This window comes from Bos mutus, chromosome 13 (genome assembly GCF_027580195.1).
Source record: "Bos mutus isolate GX-2022 chromosome 13, NWIPB_WYAK_1.1, whole genome shotgun sequence".
Taxonomy (NCBI): Eukaryota; Metazoa; Chordata; class Mammalia; order Artiodactyla; family Bovidae; genus Bos; species Bos mutus.
Window position 1 is genome coordinate 61,018,427 of NC_091629.1, and position 22,282 is coordinate 61,040,708.

At 38.7% G+C, this 22,282-nt stretch overlaps 1 protein-coding gene across 1 annotated transcript in view; it reads left to right on the plus strand.

Moving 5' to 3' along the window:
* The window catches only part of MTPAP (mitochondrial poly(A) polymerase), a 30,396-nt gene extending 18,370 nt beyond the window's left edge, over positions 1–12,026 (plus strand). The window contains exons 7-9 of the mRNA XM_070381827.1: positions 9,362–9,454; positions 9,535–9,608; positions 11,274–12,026. Coding sequence (XP_070237928.1) covers positions 9,362–9,454; positions 9,535–9,608; positions 11,274–11,633 — 527 coding nt within the window. The 3' untranslated portion in view covers positions 11,634–12,026. The remainder of the gene's footprint in view (positions 1–9,361; positions 9,455–9,534; positions 9,609–11,273) is intronic.
* Positions 12,027–22,282: the final 10,256 nt, after the last annotated feature.

The window sequence follows — 22,282 nt, forward strand, 5'->3', positions numbered from 1 at the left end:
GAATATTCAGGGTTGACTTCCATTAGGATTAATCTCCTTGCTGTCCAAGGGACTCTCAAGAGTCTTCTCTAGCACCACGGTTTGAAAGCATCAGTTCTTGGGCACTCAGTTTGTTTAAGGGTCATGTATTTTCAAAGTGTTGTGACTCTTACTAATAAAATCTAAAAACTGTTAATTTACTTAATGTCCACCAGGGGTCATGAGAGCTGATGATTTGTGAAGCGGAGGCCTTTAAAATTTTTCAAGAGCTCTGTCTTTCTGTGTCAGTTGGCAACATTGTTTACCATCTCCTGAGCCAATTGGAGCCTCTCCTGCCTTGACCAAGTTTGGAATGACCTTGGAGAAAAATATATCCCAGATGCAGCTTCTGATTGGAGCCCAGCTTACAAATGACTTTCCAAGTTTGAATCTATTTCCAGATTTCTCTTAGAAATGCCAAAAACCATTTCATGGTGTTTCAAGGTCCTAGATTTTTTTTTTTTTTGGTTGAAAGTTTATAGGCAATCTTAGGTAAATGGTTTTAGAATTAGTATACTATTTAATTTGTGTTTTAAATAAATTGAAATTTTGATAGTCTGCTGGGGGAGATACTAAAGTATTACAGTCTTAAATTATGAAAGGAAAATAATTCAGGGATTTACTCAGAAAATGTATATGCACTCCATCGTCTGCCCCTCCTATATATTGCTGCCAGATAATTCATTTTAAAGTACATTCCTAAAGTGGCCCTCTTTAAAGGGATTGTAAAAGGATTTTATTCCCTAGAAAATAAACCTCAGGCAGTTGGCTTAGCTTTGTATTATATAGGATCTTCACCTCTAGCCATTTTTCCAGCCTCTTCTCCCACTCTTTCTCTTCATGTGTTCCCACATTTCAGCCAATAACATGTTCATAACATTTCCTCTTAGCTCCTTTTTATATGATATTTGTTTTTCATCCTGGAACATGCCTTTTCTTCTCTATAAATTCTTTTAAGTTCACTTCCATGCCACTTTTCTTATTATTCAAATTAGAAGTAATCTCTTCTTTCCCTCAAACACTGTAAGTGTTGGTCCCACTTGAAAATAAGCTTTAAAAATCTCCGTGTGGTAGGTTATGGAAAGTAGGAAGTTTAGAGGGAGGTAGAGCGGTGGGCCTGTATCTCACCTTTGAGGTCCATGCCTGTGTTCATCTCCTCATTCGGTGTCATTCATTCACTCCGGATCTGTTGGCTACAAACTATGTGTCAGGTGTGGGTTTTGGTGCAGTGGTCTACATATAGACGCTAGACGATGTTCTCAGGCAACGCTTAAATCTAGTAAAGAGATAAGATGCACACAAACAGAAAACCTGGGTAGGTCTCACCTATTAGCCGCCTGGAAAGAGCACTTCCTGTTCAGTCCTGCTGTGTGCACTGATGCTTAAGACTACTTTCCTAGAAACTGTTTGGGGAGGTATCATGGATTTTGGAGTTCAGAAGCGAAGAAAGAACAGAAACTGAAAAAAGGAGGCTGCTTTGAAGCAGATTTGTGTTAGCGGCACACCATCACACCTTGATGGTTCTCCCACCCCTGCTGCTGTCCGGCCCTCCGCATCCCTGCCTGGGGACATTTGCACCGCTTCTCCCTTCCCACTGCTCTGGTCTTAACTAACAGTGATTTTCAGAAATTCACATCTAATTGTAGTATTCACTCTCTTGAAATCCTTTCAGTAATTTTCCTATTATCTTTTTAAATTTCCACTAATTGTTTTAGAAAAAGAATATAATTTGTGAACAAATTTAAAATGACATGTTGAGTTTTTATTCCAAATCTATTTTAAGCCAAATACAAATTTAATCACATTCTACAGCATCAAAACATTCCTTTGATGGGAATTCTTTTATTTTCTACTTAAAAATACCAAGTTGGTTGTTTAACATTTTTCATGCTCATTCTTAAACATGGTCAGAGAAATCAGGCCATTTCAGTTGCTTTTTTCCACATAGCAAATTATAGGTGTGAATTGCTAATAAATGTAAAAGTGAACTTGATATAATTGTTGCTACTTTTTGATCATTGATTTTTAAACTTCTAGTGAAATCTTGAACTTTCTATGAAATACTTTTTCATAGGTAAATGTGTGTATGAAGGATGTGGTAAAGATAATTTTGAGAAGAATGTATCTAAATTTTTTTTCCTATTCATTTACATATTCTTTAGAATCCATGCTTTTTATACTTTCTGATTTTAACCAGGGGTCCCAGACCAATGTATCTTCTACAGTATATGGCTAAGAATAAAAACAATGTTAAACTGTGAAATCATTGCCATCATGGGAACCCCGTGGTTCATCAGCTGAGGGGCTTGAGTCCTGTTACAGTCATTTTCTTCTGAACTGTGCCTTTCGTTTGATATTCAGATAGAGCCTATCAATTTGTATTGTTTCAAAAAGAAGAAAGTAAGAGAGTAAGCTTGCTTGATTGCCTGGTAGTTTATTAGTAGAAGGCAGTGTCAGTTTGTGGAACACCTGTCAGCTCTTCTAGGACTCTGTCAACCACTGTTTGAAATCTGGAAGTTGAAGTCCAGAGCTTCTAGCTTTGCGTTTAGGGTCCCTCATGATCTTTGTCTTCCTCCGCTTCTTGTACCTTCTCTCCTCTGTGCAGCTCAGGAGCTGCAGTTCTCCACACTCCTCACTGATCCTAGAGCCTCTGCACTTCTGCATCTTGTGCCTTCGCCTGCAGTGGCTTCTTCTCCTGCCTTCTCTTTTTACCTGGAGAAGCTCATCCTGATCAAGCCAGGGAAGAGAAGAGACAAACCCAGTCCAGAATGTGACTTCTTAGGTCTTTCCTGGCTTCCTCTCTCCTCCCTTCCTTCTCGGAGGTGGTGCCCTGGTGCCTTCCAAGCACCTGGAACACACCTGTATTGTGACAACTATTAGATTGTTTTCTTTGACCTGGCTGCTTTGACCAAGCGTTTCTAGGTCAGGCTGTCTCTGCATTTTCTACTCCTGGCTTAGAGGAGTTCAGTAAATAGATTCAGATGATTGGATGAACATTTTAAAGTTGAAGGCTGTTTGTACTGAGCACAATGGCAGCTTTCATATTTTGGTTATTCTTGAAGTTTGTCTCTTCATGTTCTCTTACAGTCTCTACTGCTTTCCCCGTGTGTCTCTTTTATTTTCTTGGTTTTCTGTCTTATTTTGGCTTTGGTCCCTTTGTAATATTTACTTCTGTACTTAATGCTTTTAATCCAGCATCTTCCTCTTATAATCAGTCATTTGATTAGAGTTCTTTTGTTTAGGTTGCCTGTTTTTCTTTCCTATGATGAATTAAAGGTTTCAAGAAGAAATGACTGGGTAGCACTTTCAGCAAGTTTGATGCAGAGACCCCAACATAGAAGAGAGCTTTAGTTGCTCATTCTCCGTGACCCAGTGACAATTCTTTGAGTTCCAGGCACTTGGGTGAAATTTTTTTTGCATCATCTAAGTTTCCTATGTTAGAACATGCTCTTTCAGTCTTTTTTTCTGGAAGAGAAGGCCTGGCTTCTGACATGCTGAAACTTTGGCGTTTATTACACCATTTGTTGTGTTTAGAACAGTTTTCCCACTCTCAAACGTGTCTTGCATCTCCTAGTATAGAGATTCTTTCTTGTACTGTCTCCAGGGTAAACCTGACATTTTCTGTCAGGAAGAGACCTGGGGGTCTCACTGCTCTAAGCATCAGGCATCCAGGCTGGGCCCTTCTGGTCAGACCTGGCACTTCAGCTGCTAAGCTTTTGGAGGCTCTGCCTGAATGTCTGGTTTCTTCTTGGCTTTCTTTACTGCTGGTTTAGGACCCAGTGTTCTCAGATCTCTTTCAGTCATTGCTGCTTGTTCATCAGTTCTTCAACATAAAATTTTTGGTTGCTCTTGTCTTTCCTATTCTCCATCTTTAAGATTTTATGTCATTTTACTCTCATTTCAGTAGTGCTTTGGGGTAAAGGTAGATGCTGAGTTTATATCACCATCTTTACCCCAGAGCATGTGCTCTGAAACAGCATGTAGGTGCCACCCAGAGGGGCTGAGTGTCACTGGCATGCGTGGCCTGGTAGGAGGGGTAATAGGACTTGACCTTGTCTGTAGATTGCCAGTGTTTCATACAATACTTCTAAGAAGTAAGTAATTTCCATAGAAATGAACAGAGAGAAATAGGGTGGCATAGGAGCTTCCCAGGTGGCTCAGCAATAAGGAATCCACCTGCCAGTGCAGGAGACATCCCTGATTTGGGGAGATCCCCTAGAGTAGGAAAGGGCAACCCTCTCCAGTATTCTTGCCTGAGAAATCCCATGGACAGAGGAGCGTGGTGGGCTACAGTCCATGGGATCGCAAAGGGTTGGACATGACTGAGCGACTGGGCATGCACACATACAACAGGCTGTCATGTTTGAATAGGCTGAGAATGATTTCTCTACGGCAACATGGTTCAGTAGAGCTTCCTGTCATCACATTGTCCATTGGGCAGCCACTTGTTACCTGTGGCTCTCAGGCACTTGAAATACGGTTAGTGTGACTAAGGAACTGAATTTTTAATTTTAATGGCTATCATTTGTATATTAGTTTAATAGCAGAAAAACAGGAGCGAGAGTAAAAAGGGAGAAGACTTAACAGCTGAGTTGTTTCCTGGGTTTGAATGCTTTAGGGGTTTTGAGAAAACAAAACTGGCCCTGTCTTAAATCAGGGGGTCGTTTTTTTCCTTCAAGTTTTACTGCTTTCTGTTAAAAACTTTTTCTGGTGAAGACCAACAGTTATAGACACAGTCTGTTTTTCATCACTGTACATTCCTAGAAATATTCAGTACTTTAATGTAGATATACTTTAAAGTGGATTTACTTTTCTATTGTAAATATATTCCTGGAAAAAAGAAAAATAAGACACAGCAGCTAGAAGAGCATCAGTATATATGACTGGCCTGCTGATAATTTGAAATAATAAGGCATGTGCCCAGGTCCCAGGAAAAATAAATCTAAGTGGACCTGTATATAAATTCTTCAGTTGTATAACAGTGCACATAAAATGTGCTGTTAAAAAATGAGTAACATTTTAGAATTTAGTATCAGTGTTAGAATCTGGAATGATTTTTGAGTACTTAAGTCAGTAACCAGGGTTTTAACCAAAAAATAACCAAAACCACACCAAAAAACAGGAGGTGGTAGTTTGAAGAAACCTTGTTTTATGAATTTCTCTCTGGCTGTTACAGATAATCGTTCAAAGTCAAATATCAGCTAACATTCAGATTCTTGGTTATGTGCCTGCTGTATGCTGGACACTGTTGCTGTGGACTGGCCAGTGGGAAGAGGGAAGGTCATCACTGCCTTGGACTGGACAGTGGTCTCTCTAGTCCCAGACTGGGGTCAGGGAGTAGATAGCATGAATGCAGCCATAGTGTGGTCAGGTGCTTGCTGATGGAGCACAGGACAAAAGGCTGGGCGCCCCCTTACAGCTAGGAAAAGAGAAAGCCCTTTTAGTGGGGGTTGATTAGTCTTTTAAGAGTGGGAGTTTGTTTGCCTGCATTTGTACAGTGGGAGGTGGATTAGAATGGATGAAGGATTTCATGGTGGCTGTATATTTATCCATAACTAGGGAAGCGATTACCTCTAAAGATGTAAATACTGTTAGGAAAGGTGAATTGTGTGAGTCCACTGTGCTGTTAAATGAGTCTTACTGAATCCTGGTCACTGCAGAGGCCTGCCTCTTAGAAATTACCAGAAGTTTTTCAGAACTCTTAGAACATTCAGTTTGTATGTGTCTTGGATGAGTTGTTGAAAGTAAATGCACAAAAGGGTAATAAGACTGAAAATGGAGATCTAAATTAAATATCATTGATCAAAGATAGTACCAGGATTTAAGTTAGTGAAAGATGGGAACGGTCTACATTTTCATTTATTACTAGAAAATTGATGACCTCAGAGGATAGATTACGAATCATTGAGCGTCGATGGACAGTCTGTTCACCAAAGTTCATGTAAGGTTAATTTTACTGTAGTATAATTGCTCTCAAATCCTTTTTAATGGAGTTTTAATCCTACTATTTATACTATATATAAAAAACCCTGACCAATAATCAGAACAGATTAGTCGCTCAGTCGTGTCCGACTCTTTGCGACCCCATGAATCGCAGCATGCCAGGCCTCCCCGTCCATCACCAACTCCCGGAGTTCACTCAGACTCATGTCCATCGAGTCAGTGATGCCATCCAGCCATCTCATCCTCTGTCGTCCCCTTCTCCTCCTGCCCCCAATCCCTCCCAGCATCAGAGTCTTTGCCAATGAGTCAACTCTTCGCATGAGGTGGCCAAAGTACTGGAGTTTCAGCTTCAGAATCATTCCTTCCAAAGAAATCCCAGGGCTGATGTCCTTCAGAATGGACTGGTTGGATCTCCTTGCAGTCCAAGGGACTCTCAAGAGTCTTCTCCAACACCACAGTTCAAAAGCATCAATTCTTCGGCGCTCAGCCTTCTTCACAGTCCAACTCTCACATCCACACATGACCACAGGAAAAACCATAGCCTTGACTAGACGGACCTTTGTTGGCAAAGTAATGTCTCTGCTTTTGAGTATACTATCTAGGTTGGTCATAACTTTTCTTCCAAGGAGTAAGTGTCTTTTAATTTTATGGCTGCAGTCACCATCTGTAGTGATTTTGGAGCCCAGAAAAATAAAGTCTGACACTGTTTCCACTGTTTCCCCATCTATTTCCCATGAAGTGGTGGGACCAGATGCCATGATCTCCATTTTCTGAATGTTGAGCTTTAAGCCAACTTTTCCCCTCTCCTCTTTCACTTTCATCAAGAGGCTCTTCAGTTCTTCTTCACTTTCTGCCATAAGGGTGGTGTCATCTGCATATCTGAGGTTATTGATATTTCTCCCAGCAATCTTGATTCCAGCTTGTGTTTCTTCCAGTCCAGCGTTTCTCATGATGTACTCTGCATATAAGTTAAATAAACAGGGTGACAATATACAACCTTGATGAACTCCTTTTCCTATTTGGAACCAGTCTGTTGTTCCATGTCCAGTTCTAACTGTTGCTTCCTGACCTGCATATAGGTTTCTCAAGAGGCAGGTCAGGTGTTCTGGTATTCTCATCTCTTTCAGAATTTTCCACAGTTTATTGTGATCCACACAGTCAAAGGCTTTGGCATAGTCAATAAAGCAGAAATAGATGTTTTTCTGGAACTCTCTTGCTTTTTCCATGATCCAGCAGATGTTGGCAATTTGATCTCTGGTTCCTCTGCCTTTTCTAAAACCAGCTTGAACATCTGGAAGTTCACGGTTCACATATTGCTGAAGCCTGGCTTGGAGAATTTTGAGCATTACTTTACTAGTGTGTGAGATGAGTGCAATTGTGCAGTAGTTTGAGCATTCTTTGGCATTGCCTTTCTTTGGGATTAGAATGAAAACTGACCTTTTCCAGTCCTGTGGCCACTGCTGAGTTTTCCAAATTTGCTGGCATATTGAGTGCAGCACTTTCACAGCATCATCTTTCAGGATTTGGAATAGCTCAACTGGAATTCCATCACCTCCACTAGCTTTGTTCGTAGTGATGCTTTCTAAGGCCCACTTGACTTCACATTCCAGGATATCTGGCACTAGGTGAGTGATCACACCATCGTGATTATCTGGGTCATGAAGATCTTTTTTGTACAGTTCTTCTGTGTATTCTTGCCACCTCTTCTTAATATCTTCTGCTTCTGTTGGGTCCATACCATTTCTGTCCTTTATTGAGCTCATCTTTGCATGAAATGTTCCTTTGATATCTCTGATTTTCTTGAAGAGATCCCTAGTCTTTCCCATTCTGTTGTTTTCCTCTATTTCTTTACATTGATCACTGAAGAAGGCTTTCTTATCTCTTCTTGCTATTCTTTGGAACTCTGCATTTAGATGTTTATATCTTTCCTTTTCTCCTTTGCTTTTCGCTTCTCTTCTTTTCACAGCTATTTGTAAGGCCTACTCAGACAGCCATTTTGCTTTTTTGCACTTCTTTTCTATGAGAATGGTCTTGATCCCTGTCTCCTGTACAATGTCACGAACCTCCATCCATAGTTCATCAGGCACTCTATCTATCAGATCTAGGCCCTTAAATCTATTTCTCACTTCCACTGTATAATCATAAGGGATTTGATTTAGGTCATGCCTGAGTGGTCTAGTGGTTTTCCCTACTTTCTTCAATTTCAGTCTGAATTTGGCAATAAGGAGTTCATGATCTGAGCCACAGTCAGCTCCTGGTCTTGTTTTTGCTGACTGTATAGAGCTTCTCCATCTTTGGCTGCAAAGAATATAATCAGTCTGATTTCGGTGTTGACCATCTGGTGATGTCCATGTATAGAGTCTTCTCTTGTGTTGTTGGAAGAGGGTGTTTGCTATGACCAGTGCATTTTCTTGGCAAAATTCTATTAGTCTTTGCCCTGCTTCATTCCGTATTCCAAGGCCAAATTTGCCTATTACTCCAGGTGTTTCTTGACTTCCTACTTTTGCATTCCAGTCCCCTATAATGACAAGGACATCTTTTTTGGGTGTTAGTTCTAAAAGGTCTTGCAGGTCTTCATAGAACCGTTCAACTTCAGCTTCTTCAGCGTTACTGGTTGGGGCATAGACTTGGATTACTGTGATATTGAATGGTTTGCCTTGGAAACGAACAGAGATCATTCTGTCATTTTTGAGATTTCATCCAAGTACTGCATTTCGAACTCTTTTGTTGACCATGATGGCCACTCCATTTCTTCTGAGGGATTCCTGCCCACAGTAGTAGATATAATGGGCATAATGGTCTGACTTAAATTCACCCATTCCAGACCATTTCAGTTCGCTGATTCCTACAATGTCAACATTCACTCTTGCCATCTCTTGTTTGACCACTTGCAATTTGCCTTGATTCATGGACCTGACATTCCAGGTTCCTATGCAATATTGCTGTTTACAGCATCGGACCTTGGTTCTATCACCAGTCACATCCACAGCTGGGTATTGTTTTTGCTTTGGCTCCATCCCTTCATTCTTTCTGGAGTTACTTCTCCACTGATCTCCAGTAGCATACTGGGCACCTACTGACCTGGGGAGTTTCTCTTTCAGTATCCTATCATTTTGCCTTTTCATACTGTTTATGGGGTTCTCAAGGCAAGAATACTGAAGTGGTTTGCCATTCCCTTCTCCAGTGGACCACATCTGTCAAATCTCTCCACCATGACCCGCCCATCTTGGGTTGCCCCACTGGCATGGCTTAGTTTCATTGAGTTAGACAAGGCTGTGGTCCTAGTGTGATTAACAGGGCATGTTAATCTATAGCTTTGCTTTGTGTGATTATAAATTTCTGAAGTAGGGAATATCTTTGAAATAGAATGTGAAATATTTTCCATTTCTGTTTATTTAAGATGCAGAAGATAAGTGTATAATAGAAGGCCACAACTGTACATTTGTTGGTGACTTGAATAGAATTAAACCTTCACGAAACACAGAAACACTAGGTAGGTGTTTTCCTTTTCTTTGTTCCTTTTTGGACTGAAATAGACTTTCTTATTATCTTTCTTATTTTATTTTCTTACAGAATTACTACTGAAAGAATTTTTTGAGTATTTTGGAAATTTTGCATTCAATAAAAATTCCATAAATATTCGACAGGTAAGTACTATTTCATATTTGATTATTAGGTATATGGTCTTCTATTGTACTAATATTTAATGAGTGTAGTTTTCAAAGCATTCTAACAAATGTCATTGTATGTCAACTCTTGATGATAGAGTGATAAAAAATTGACACGTATTGGAGCTACGTGACTTGGGCCAAGATTCATCTAGTAGACCAGTTCTTTTCAGCATTTGTCTTTGTCAGTTTGCCATGATATCTTTGTCATCACCTACTATTAAGACTGTATCCTTCAAAATATGGAATATATTCTAAAAAGTTTTTTAGAAAGCATAATTTTATATATACTTCTATAAACCAGATTGAGTTTCTGTGGAAGAAATGGAATACCTAGTCTCAAAGATAGATTTTAGTAATTCCCTCAATTTGAGCCCTTAGGGTTTAATTTACCTAGGCAAGTGAATTTATTATTTTGGTTCATCTGAGTAGGCTGAATGACAGACATTTTCCGTAAAAGAAGAGCCATCAGAGCAAACTCCAAGCAGAATCTGTTTACAAGTGGGGGATACGTGAGATGGCCTCTGGGTTTATTCTGTTTAGTGTGTGGATATTTGGTTACAGCCCGTGTAAGACTGGCTTGATAAAACACATACTCAGATATTCTTTTTTGCTGTTTTTTCAACTCTCCTTTTTTCATCCTTCCCTGACCCTTATCCTGTTCATGGAGACTTTGTTTAAAAAAGGAAAAAAAGAGAGAAAAATTGTGGGATAGAGAGGGTAAGAGACACAGAGCTCTGGAATGTAGTTTAGAAGACAAAGGTCATAGAACACAGGAAATGCTTCCCCCTTTATATGCCCTCACTACTCAGGGCTCAGAGAGAACGGTAGGACAGCACCCCCGCTGGACAGTGGCTTGAGAGGCATTAGGGAATTAACAGGGGCTGCCCACAGTGGAGACTCCTGACTTGGTTTTGTAGTATTTATGTATGTGATATCATTTGAAAGAGGAAAAGATTATGTAGATTAGTGGATCACTGATGTTCATGAGTCACCTCTAGCTTTTCCTTTTAATTCTATGAGATATCTCACCTGGCAGAGCCTTATTTAAGTTGAATCTTTAGGAATGTATATAGGAAGCTTTTAATGTTTTAAAATACATAATGGATAATCTTTTGTTCCTTCTCTACCTTTCTCATTTCATACTTGTGAAACATTAATTATTATATTTAAGGCTTCTAATTTTGTGTGCTTCTATTTTGTGTGTAATAGATATGTTTTTAGGAAGTCCCCAAAATAACTATCTTATGCCATTTTTCTTTTCCATATTTTTTTTTTCCTTCCCAGTTCTATTCTGTTAGATAAACGTTATGTTATTTTAAAAATACTTTTATTGGTTGACTTAGTCCAGATACCTCTCATTGGAGCAGTGACATCATCATCCATAGCTCATAAACCTAATTTATTTTTCTCTAAAGAGCACTCATAAAACCAGTGGAAAAAGCCAGTCAGAAGTACACACACATATATACACTAACACATAACATGCATACATACCGAGCTCCCTTGGGGAAGAGATTCTTTACTCTGTAAAGTTAGTGCTGGTGTTTTATGTGTTTTTGACATTTTATTAAACCAAACAGTTTCTGTATCTGAGCCCTTAATATATTCATACATCTTTTTCTTCCTGGTAATGATCTACAGGGAAGGGAACAGAACAAACCAGAATCTTCTCCACTGCACATTCAGAATCCTTTTGAAACTTCTCTCAACGTTAGCAAAAATGTAAGTCAAAGCCAACTGCAAAAATTTGTGGATCTGGCCAGAGAAAGTGCCTGGATTTTACATCAGGAAGGTAAAGACCGCCCTTCGCCATCAAGTAATCAGCCTTGGGGGTTGGCAGCCCTGCTGCTACCTTCTGTAGCAAATAATATGTCTCTTTCCAAGAAGAAAAAGAAGCCTGCAAGTGAAAGAATTAAAAACTTGTTGGATTCCATAAAAAGTAGCGGTGCAGAAAATTCCACAGCCACTAATGGGAGAAGAGCAATTAGCACTCAGGCATGATGGCTGCTCATTTGCTTTCAGAACTGGTTTTATCCTGTAAGCTGGTCGCTGACTGCCTGGAAGAACTGTGTGAAGCCCTGGCAGGTCATACTTCCATCCAGTGTCTCTCTTCTCATGATCTTCCTGTCGGGCCCTTTAAACTGGTCTGAGATTCTGTGATATGTTCAGTCTGAAGGCAGTGGCACCATATGAAAATGCTAGCCATAGGAACAGGTGAAAGACGATTAGAATGTACTTCAGATAAAATATACAAAGCAGGTGGGAAAAATCAGTCCTAGAATCAAACCATTGTTGATAACCGCATCAGTCTCTGGGTGTAAATCATTTAAAGGGACTTCTAGGTATGTATATATGTAGGCAATGAATACAATAAAGTTGAGAAATTTGATAGAACTCCTTAGTTCTGTATTCTTCCAAGTGTTCTTTCACATATAAATACAAACATTGGTACTGATTTCCAAAAACGTTAATATTTTTAAAAGAGATGAATATAGGTACTTCAGTTAGTACATTCTAGATATTCTAAGCTAAAAATATAAAAATATTGGTACTGTGTATTTAAAAATATTAATCAGCTTTTCTATCTTCAAAAATAAAATCCTTTTTCTACTAGTATGTGATATTCCAATATTCCTTCAATCTTGTTTCAGAATTCTTTCTCCCTGTGGGAAGTAGATAGTATTGAAGTATAATTTCCTTTATAGTCCCTGTAGAGTGACTGTCAGTTTATGAAGCAAGTAGTATAGTGTCTGAGAACACAAACTTGAGCCAAACTGCCTTCGTGGTGAATCACTGTCTCTTTGGGTCTCGTCTGTAAAATGGGGGTGATGGCAGCGCCTCCTTTGCGGTGGCTGTGGAGATTAGATCAGCCCACAGGAAAGTGCAGGGCCACAGGCAGGCCTGGCATGTAGTACCGTATTTGTAATGTTGGTGGTAGATAGTCATTATTCATGCTACTCAGAACTCAGATTGAGAGATTGTACTGGTTTTCAAAATAGTTTCCCATCTAAATTTTAGGTCAGAAAGTATGAGCCCTGCTTGAGGTCTTATGGGAAGCTCACTAATAGAACTGTTGTGAAGCAGGTAAGTTCTGTGCCCATGTGGCTAGGCAGTTCACTTTCACATCTGAAACCAACAAGCAGGCATCAGTGTTCTATTCAAGTGGCGTTCTTAAACTAAAAGCTGTTTTTCTTTCCTTTTTTGGGCGGGGGAGGGGGGCTGCATGCAGCACAGCTTCTGGGATCTTAGTTCCCTAACCAGGGATGGAACTTGGGCCCCAGCAGTGCAAGCACTATGTCCTAACCACTGGACTGCCAGGGAATTCCGTGTTTGTTTTTTTAATTAGGTTAATTCTGTTGGACTAGATATGTGTACTGAGAGCTAGAAAGAGGTTTAAAAAGCATATTCAAGCGTTTTTAAATGATTTTTTCCATTCATAAATATTTAACTGGACATATTTCTTTTTTAGGTTGGTGTTAAGTCTAAAATGATCATTTAAAGCACATAAAGCATTAATGTGTATATGTGTTCACATTTCTTTTTGTTTTTATAATTTATAGAATAACTTTGACACCCTAGGTCTGTTTTACTTTGCAGAATGAGGTTTACTTACAAGATGAGTTTTAATTTACATCAGTCTTTTACATGAAGTTTTCTTTCTAGTAAACTGCATAAGGACTACAAACAAATTTATAATGTTTTCTCCTAAGTTCATTGTGTATGTGTGAGTCGTTTAGTTGTGTCCAACCCTTTGTGACCCCATGGATTGTAGCCTGTCAGGTTCCTCGTCCATGGAATTCTCCAGGCAAGAATACTAGAGTGGGTTGCCATTCTGTTCTCCAGGAAATCTTCCCAACCCAGGGATCAAACCCAAGTCTCCTGCATTGCAGGCATATTCTTTGTTATTTGAGCTACCAGTGATGCTAATAAATTCATTGTATCACTTTCCAAATTTTTAAAAAATAGTTTTTATTAATCTTAGGGATAATCAGTAGTTATTTGTTATTGTCATTTCTTAAACTAATTGCAGCAATAAAGGTAAAGAAAAATTTTTAAAGTTTTTCTTTTCTAGCTGTTATGAGGCTTTTAGTCACTAGCTCTCATGAATAATGGGTTTTATTCTCTATGTGAAAATAATTTGATATGAGTTTACCTGGATCACATTGCTTTCAGTGTACATCATTCCTGATTTTATAGCCCACTAGTCTGATTCCTGAGTTATTACCCATTTTTAGGAAATTAGAGAATTGACCAAGCATTCTAGGAAAACAACATATGATCTGTCTCCCTCACAACTTCCAGTTGTCATAGAGAAGAGGGAATAAGACATTTGAAGTAGGACTTTCTTCCTGCTCTTGTTTACTGCTTCCCTCTTTGTTTTGCTCTAGGTTGAGAACAGAATTAGACTCTTAAGTCACCTCTGTTTCCTAGAAATCCCCTGGCCTTAGAAGTACAGCTCTATTCGCTTCCCTACAGCCTGCTGCTGCCGACAGTAGGAAAATGCAGCATTTACATGTGAGTTAACACCTGCGCAGGGAACACCCACCGCGAAACCAGCAGACGAGCTGCCAAGCAGCCGCGGCTGGTCCGGGTGGCAGCTCTCTGGTCCACCCTCCAGAGCTTGGTGTTCAGTGGTGAGTAGCTGTCTGCTCTCGGTTCATCCCCTTCAGGAAACACTGTAGGAGTGGAATATTCAAAATACTGTAGCAGGGAAGAACTCTTTACTACCAGAGATGATCAGAGAAGGTTTCATCAAGTAGGACGGTAGGCTTTGAAGGGACCATGGTCTCTGTCGACCGGAGGAGGGACATCAGGATTATCGTTCTGGGAACAGAAGACAGTGTGAATAGGTGTCAGGGAGATGAAGTATGTTTGGAGAAGGGGCAGTCCAGACAGGTGAGGTGGAGTTTTTGCTGTGATGCTCAGAGTCAAGGTTTAGAGAGATTGTGAAGGACGGCCTGTGGCAAGTTAGGAGGTTGAGTATATTTTCAGTGGTAAAGCATTGAAGATTTTTGTGTATGAGGGAAATAAACATTAATCAGTTGCTTTTTTAGGTGACTAATCTATTAATAAGTGTAGTTATCAAGTGCCACTCCTTTTTTCTTAGCAAATTTGAGTACTTTAGGTCCCATCGTTAAGTTAGATAAAATTTGGTTGTTAAATTTTTCACACAGGTCCAGAAGCTGACCCTCATACACCTAGCAAGAGTATTTCACAAGAAAGTTAAGACTAAGTGGTTTAAAGCTATTGCACCAGGAAATATCATCAGGTCATGACATATGATTTTATGTAAAGCCTTACTAATGAGAAATTCTTTGCAGTATATACTTGGGAAGGAATGAAAACATAACCAGAAATCACTTTTCACCTTGGGATGATGTTGGAAAATTTATTTTAAATACTTGAAAGGCTTATTTTAGTTTCCATGCTGAGCTCAATTACTTGTGGATACATACTCCAGCGAGTATAAACATTACAGTGTTCCTCTGGAATTCCCGTGGAGCAACTCCCAGAAAATGTCTGTTTTAGATGGAATCTTTAAACTGAAATATCTATGACACAGGATATATAAATCAACACAAATTATTTTTAAAATACACTATATTTTAAATGTGATCCCTTATGTTATCTGTGTGTATGTGTATTCCCCCATCTTTTAAGTACTCAGTGGAGTCAAAACTAGGCTAAAGACAGTAGATGAATACATTTAAACCTTTTTATTCACAGCAAAATTTCTAATCTTTTAGGATATGGTGCCAAGATATTTCTAAAAGAGTATTGGAAAGATGGGACTTGAAACAGTAATTGTTACACCGTGAAGAATACATAGGTAAAATACTTAATTTGGAATAGGCCAACTCTAAATTAATGAAAAATATAAGTTATAAATTATCTTTTCTGGGTGTGTTTTGAAGTATGACACATTGAAAACTTGCTGTAATGGATGATGTGAAATAAAATGGAGCAAATTAATGAAAGATTACAAATTAAGTCAGTGTTACATTCTGTGTCACCAGAACTCATTAACGTGTCAGGTACAGTGGAAGTCATCCATTTTGAAACATCCTATTGCACAGTTCAGTTACTTGGCTTAGGTTAATGTAGCTTAATGATTAGGATTTTAATTAATCTTCACTTAACTTACACATGGACTTGGAGAGTATATGAGATAACATTAATATCATCTCTTTTTATCTCAAAAACTGAGTAAAAGATGGATTATGAAGCTGGCTGATGCCTTACAATGAATTTCTAAATTTAAAAACTGATTTTTTTATTCATTCCATGAAAAATATGTAAAGAATCCACCTGCAATGCGGAAGACCTGGTTTGATCCCTGGGTTGGGACGATCCCCTGGGGAAGGGAAAGGCTAAAGGGCTTCCCTCATAGCTCAGTTGGTAAAGAATCCGCCTGCAATGCAAGAGATCTTGGTTCAATTCCTGGGTCAGGAAGATCTACTGGAGAAGGGATAGACTACACTCCAGTGTTCTTGGGCTTCCCTTGTGGCTCAGCTGGTAAAGAATCCACCTGCAATGCAGGAGACCTGGGTTCAATCCCTGAGTTGGGAAGATCCCCTGGAGAAGGGGAAAGGCTACCCACTCCAGTATTCTGGCCTGGAGAATTCCATGGACTATATAGTCCATGGGGTCGCAAAGAGTCAGACACTACTGAGAGACTTTGAAAATGTGTATTACAGTTCTACAGATACACATATCAGTATAAAACTGACACAAGCTTCCCCTTGCTTTTCTTTTTTAGCAGTTAATTTGGTGATTTTAGAAGGGTTGTTTGTGTATGATTTATGTGAAAATGTTCCCTTTCCCCATGTTCTCTGGTTAAACCTACAGTAAGCATCTTTGAAATTTCCCTGCTTCATTTCTTGGCATCACTGGTTATAAAGCTTGGTTACCAGGACTGAGTGGTCTCCTTCAGCTTTATATCACTGAATTTTTACACAAGAGACTTACAGCATTTCTTACATATTTTATATTTTTATTTGATCAAAATATTTTTATATTTTGGTTTCTTCACTAAAGAAGTGATGTCTAAGAATAACAGTGAGCAGTGGCACTTCACTTACCTGTTATTAAGTGATAAGATGGGTTTGAATAAATATATTTTTTCCATATATCACTGATTTCCAGAGTTTCACGCTCACTTCTGTATATAGGACTATCAAATCATTATTGTAGTCCCACCTCTAAAACTTTGTCACGCTCACTTCTGTATATAGGACTATCAAATCATTATGGTAGTCCCACCTTTAAAACTTTATCATGATTGTGTACTGGACTTTGTGCTTTACCTCCAATTTGACCTGTTTTAAATTAAAATTATTTTCTTCCTTAAAATTGGCTAGCTTCATTATTTTCTTATTTCTGTTGTTGGTACCATTATTCTCTGCCACCATAGCTCAAACTCAGAGATCCTTTGGACCCTTTCTTTTTTTGCACTTTGTTTTATTAACTCTATTTCTGTTATGATCAGCTTAGTTTATGTCATTACCTCTCTTCTAATTTAATAATCTACTAGCTAGTTTCCCAACCCAATGTTTTCCTTCTTTTGTGTACCTATGTAAACAGCCATCAGTTTTCAAAGGAATGGGAGGCCAGAAAGTACATTTTACAGTAAATTAATATTAAGTTATATGTGTTTATTTATTGTAATTCTAAAGTTAGCTTGGAATTTTACAGAGCTTTAAGGTCATTCTAAATATGAGGTATACAAAATAGATACTGGTTGAAAATTCTAATCAGTAAAAAGCACTGGCTTCTTCTGTAACCTCAGAATATATTCTGTGTATAAACTCCACTGATTTTAAAGTTTTCAAACTTCTCTACTTGTGACACTTAATCCCAAAATACTGGTATAATGGAGTTATTCATTCAGTAAACATTTAGCCATGTTTGCTCTGTACCAGACACTCAAAATTGAGGCATACCAAGAGATGAAAGGTTTGAATTGCTAGAAAAATGATTTTTGTTCTTGGATAGAAAGGCTCAATATAAGGGTAACAGTTTTGCCTACATATCAGTTAATGATGACGCAGTCAATTAAAATCCCATAAGGATTTTTAAAAGAAACTTGAAAGTCATTGAAAGTGTATGAGTAAGGATATACAAAACTCACTAAGAGAAAGAACTTTTTTATTTTGACAAATGACATGAAAATATAAAGTAAGATAATTAAAACAGAATATTTCTGATTTGAGATAGACAAACCAATAGAACAGTCCAGAAATATATTCAAGATATATGTGGGGATTTATAGTGGTATGATAAAGGGTAACATTTCAGGTCAATAGAAAGATGGAGTATTCAGTAAATCCTGTTGGGACAACTGGTGTGTGCTTAGTCACTTCAGTCGTATCTGACTATTTGCAACCCCATGGACTTGTAGCCCACCAGGCTCCTCTGTCCATGGAATTCTCCAGGCAAGAATATACCGGCGTGGGTAGCCATTCCTTTCTCCAAGGGATCTTCCTGACCCAGGGATCAAACCTGCATCTCTTGCATTGCAGGCAGATCCTTTACCATCTGAGCTACCAGGGACAACTGGTAGCTACTGGGAGGAAAAAAAAACCAGTTTGGTCCCAGTCTCACTCTTACACCCAAATAAATTCCAAGTGGGTCGGAATTTGAATGTGAAAGGGGAGAAGTGAAACCATAGAGTACTAAACAGATCCTGGACGAATATTATGAACTTCGAGTAGAAAAGGGTGCCTTTTCAAATATGACATGAATTTATAAAAGAATATATTGATAAATTTGACTACTTTAAAATGAGAAGCCATGCCACATAACAGCTGTAAACAAAATTCTGATACTGTAGAAAAGGGCTATTTTTTTCTAATAATGAGCTCCACAAATGTATAAGTAATAGGCAAAGAAAAAGATAAGCAATTAAAATGGACAAGTAATAAAGATGGTCAAGCTTACTGATAATTATGTAAAACTTTATTATTATGGAGAATTTTGAACACAGAAGTAAACTGAAAAGTATAATCAGTTCAGTTCAGTCAGTCGTGTCTGACTCTTTGCGACCCCATGAACCACAGCACGCCAGGCCTCCCTGTCCATCACCAATTCCCAGAGTCCACCCAAACCCATGTCCGTTGTATCAGTGACGCCATCCAACCATCTTGTCCTCTGTCGTCCCCTTCTCCTCCTGCCCTCAATCTTTCCCAGCATCAGGGTCTTTTCAAATGAGTCAGCTCTCCTCATCATGTGGCCAAAGTATTGGAGTTTCAGCTTCAACATCAGTCCCTGCAGTGAACACCCAGCATTGATCTCCTTTAGGATGGACTGGTTGGATCTCCTTGCAGTCCAAGGGACTCTCAAGAGTCTTCTCCAACACCACAATTCAAAAGCATCAATTCTTTTGTGCTCAGCTTTCTTTATAGTCCAACTCTCACATCCATCCATGACTACTGGAAAAACCATAGCCTTGACTAGACTTTTTTGCGTAAATCCATCACCTGTTTCGGTAATTAACTCATGGCAAATTTGCTTTAATGTGTAACCCCATTTATTTACCCAATCGGTATTATTTTAAGCATATTTCAGTCATTCTGTCATTTTATCTGTAAATATGTCAGTTACCACCAAAAGGTAACTTTTTTATAACATGATCACAAATTATTATCAAACCTAAGTAGAACAAACAAAAACAATAAATCTCTCATATCTTCATACCCACTTAGAGTTCAAGTTTCCAATTGTCTTATGGATATCACAGCTGTCTTTTTTCCCAAGAATATTTGAGTCAGGATCCAGTTACAGTCCCCACACAGTGAGTGGTTGACCTGTTTCCAAAGTCTTTAATTCTTAGGTTTCTGCTTCATCTCTCTTTTTCTCCTGTGATTTATTGGAGATACGGGATTGTCCATCATACGGAGTTTTCTCAAACATGGACAGTGCTGATTTTGTTGACACATATGATTCTGTGCTGTGTAGTTGTTCAACATTACTTAATGATGTAAAAATATCTTTTATCAGTTGCAGAAAACTTTCAATCTTTTTTTTTTTTATATATATCTTTTGTGTCTTCATTCTGGGTGTTTCTAACCTATATTACGGCTCATTAACTTTTTTCTTTAGCTGTGTCTAATTTTTTAAACCCATTCATTCAATTCTTAATTCCAATTGAGTTTTTTTTCCCCCCAGTTCTGGAGTTTCTATGTGATATTTCAAATTATTTTTTCTGATTTTCTGACAGAATTCTTAGTCTCCTCTTTGATTTTCCTATGAAGTCTGCCTGATAACTCAGTTATCTGGTCTGCTCTGTGACTCACTTCCCTCCTAGGCTGCCTGACTGGTGGTGGTTTGTGTGTTGACATTGTGTGTGGAAAACAGATGAGGGAGGGCACTGTTGATCTTCCTTCAGAATGGATTTATCATTGTTTCTGGAAGGTGGGTGGGGGCACTTAGGATCCTGGATCACTGTGATCCAGAAGGGGCTTGAGATTTGAAGTTGGGTTCAGTTCCGTATTCTAGCATCACCCAAAGCCAGGAGTGCCCAGCAGGGCCCTTCTTCTTGGGTGGCCCTGAGCTCCAGTTCTTGTCCCCTTTTCCTGCCATCCTTCTGAAAGTCCTGCTCAGCTCTGATCACCTCGTTGGCAGGTATCTCCATGGGGAAAGCAGTCCCATGTGGTAGGCTCACCTCTGTAGATTTGCATGGCCACAGTCCTTAGGCTTTCACTGCCTTGTTAGCATGTGGATGCTTTCAAGCTGCTGCCGTTTGTCTTGCCCAGCTGCAGTGAGAACTGGTATGTACCACTCAGTCTGCCATTACTAGAAGCCACTGAGTTCTTCTTGACTCCAGCTTCTGGTCCTATATGTATGTATAAACATTTTTGGTTTTATAGGGATGATGTATACTGTTTATACAGTTTACTTCCTTGTAAGGGGCTTTCACATGATGTCTCATTTGCCAACAAGCCTTGAGTCGTGCAGATGCCTGGCCAGATTGAAAGCCTAGTTCACCACTGAGGAAACAAGGTATTACAGATGTTGTTTGTGCTCTGCTTCAGAAGTCAGAAATTGCCAGCTTTTATTTCTGAATTGTGATATCCTCACAGAGGATTTTGTCCATGCCAATTCAGAGTTTAAATTTATGCCATGTGTGAATGAGTGGCAAAGCGCCCGAATGAGAATGGGGAAAATATCTTCTTTTTCCAGCCATATTCAGATACCTCAAACAACCATGAAATACAATTTTTCTTCCAGTTTTCCAAAATATTTATCTGGGTTGAGACCAAGAATGAAAGCATTTTAGGCCAAAATGCTCGTTGGAAATATTATGATTTATAAGAGAGTTCTCTTTTAAATTTTAGGCATATGTTATTAGAGTATATTTATGAACACAAAATTTTAGTGCATTTTTGCATCAGTGAAATACTTGTGTTTCTTTTCTATGTTATGAGTTATTTTTATAATATTTTACTATTTCATATTTATAGATTTCAGCTAAATTATCAGCTTATAATTGTTTAGGTAGTAGATATATAGCAATTAAAGATATCCATCCTTATTTTGTTAGTTTTCAACTTATGTTGATAATTTGCTACATTCTAGCTCTGTTATATTGCCAGAAACCTTAATTCAAGTCTCTAAATATTTCATAACGCCATTTTAAAAACTGAAATTTTTCGATGTTTTTATCTTGGTTGCTCTGAACAAAGCCAGTTCTTCAAACTTCTCCTTGATGCTTCAGTAAAAATTGCATTAAGTAGTATTTGAATTTAAATGTGGTTTAAAACATTTCTTAATTCTTAAGCCCTCTGTATTCCCATTTTCTAAGCAATATTAGCTACATTTGATCTTCTGCATGAAGAAAGTCTTGAGTATGATTAAATATGTGCAGTACCATCCTGGAATAAATTTTACTCATAGATTAATAAAATATGTGCAGCATGATTTAGGAGAAAATATTTTAGGCCATTAGATTTAGTTACATAAGCTACCGTCTGTTTTAAATTCTGTGCAATGAAATCTGTTTTGCTTTAAAAATAAAAAGTTCATTACACTGGGAAATGTGGAATATTTGTTTTTCAAGCGTACCTGATCACACATTTAGGGAAATTTTGAAATACTAGTTTTAGTGTATCAGTTTAGTGGCATTTGTTATGATTATTGAATTTGTTATCTGTGCTTCAAAGCACTGGATGTTTGATTTGGTCGCATTTCTTATAGTACATTGGTTCCAATACAGTTCTTTTCTCTGATAGGAAATAAGTACAAGACCTACAATTAAGAACCAATTTCTTATCAAAAATCATGGATGCCAGAGAGTGGATAATACATTGAAAGTCCTGGAAGGAAAAGTCCTATCAAACAAGAATGCTGTAGCTGGGACTCCCTGGTGGTCCAGTGGATAAGAATCTGCCTGCTAGTGCAGGGGACATGGGTTCCATCCTTGGTCCCGGAGGATCCCACATTGCTGTGGAGCAACTAAGCTGTTACGCCCCAACTACTGAGGCCGCATTGCAACTGCTAGAGCCCTCAAGCTGCAACTGCTGAGCACATGTCCTGTAACTGCTGAAGCCCTTGTGCCTAGAGCCTGCACTGTACAGCAAAGGTCACTGCGATGAGAAGCCCATGTACCACAGCTAGAGAGTAGCCCCCTCTCAGCGCAACTAGAGAAAGCC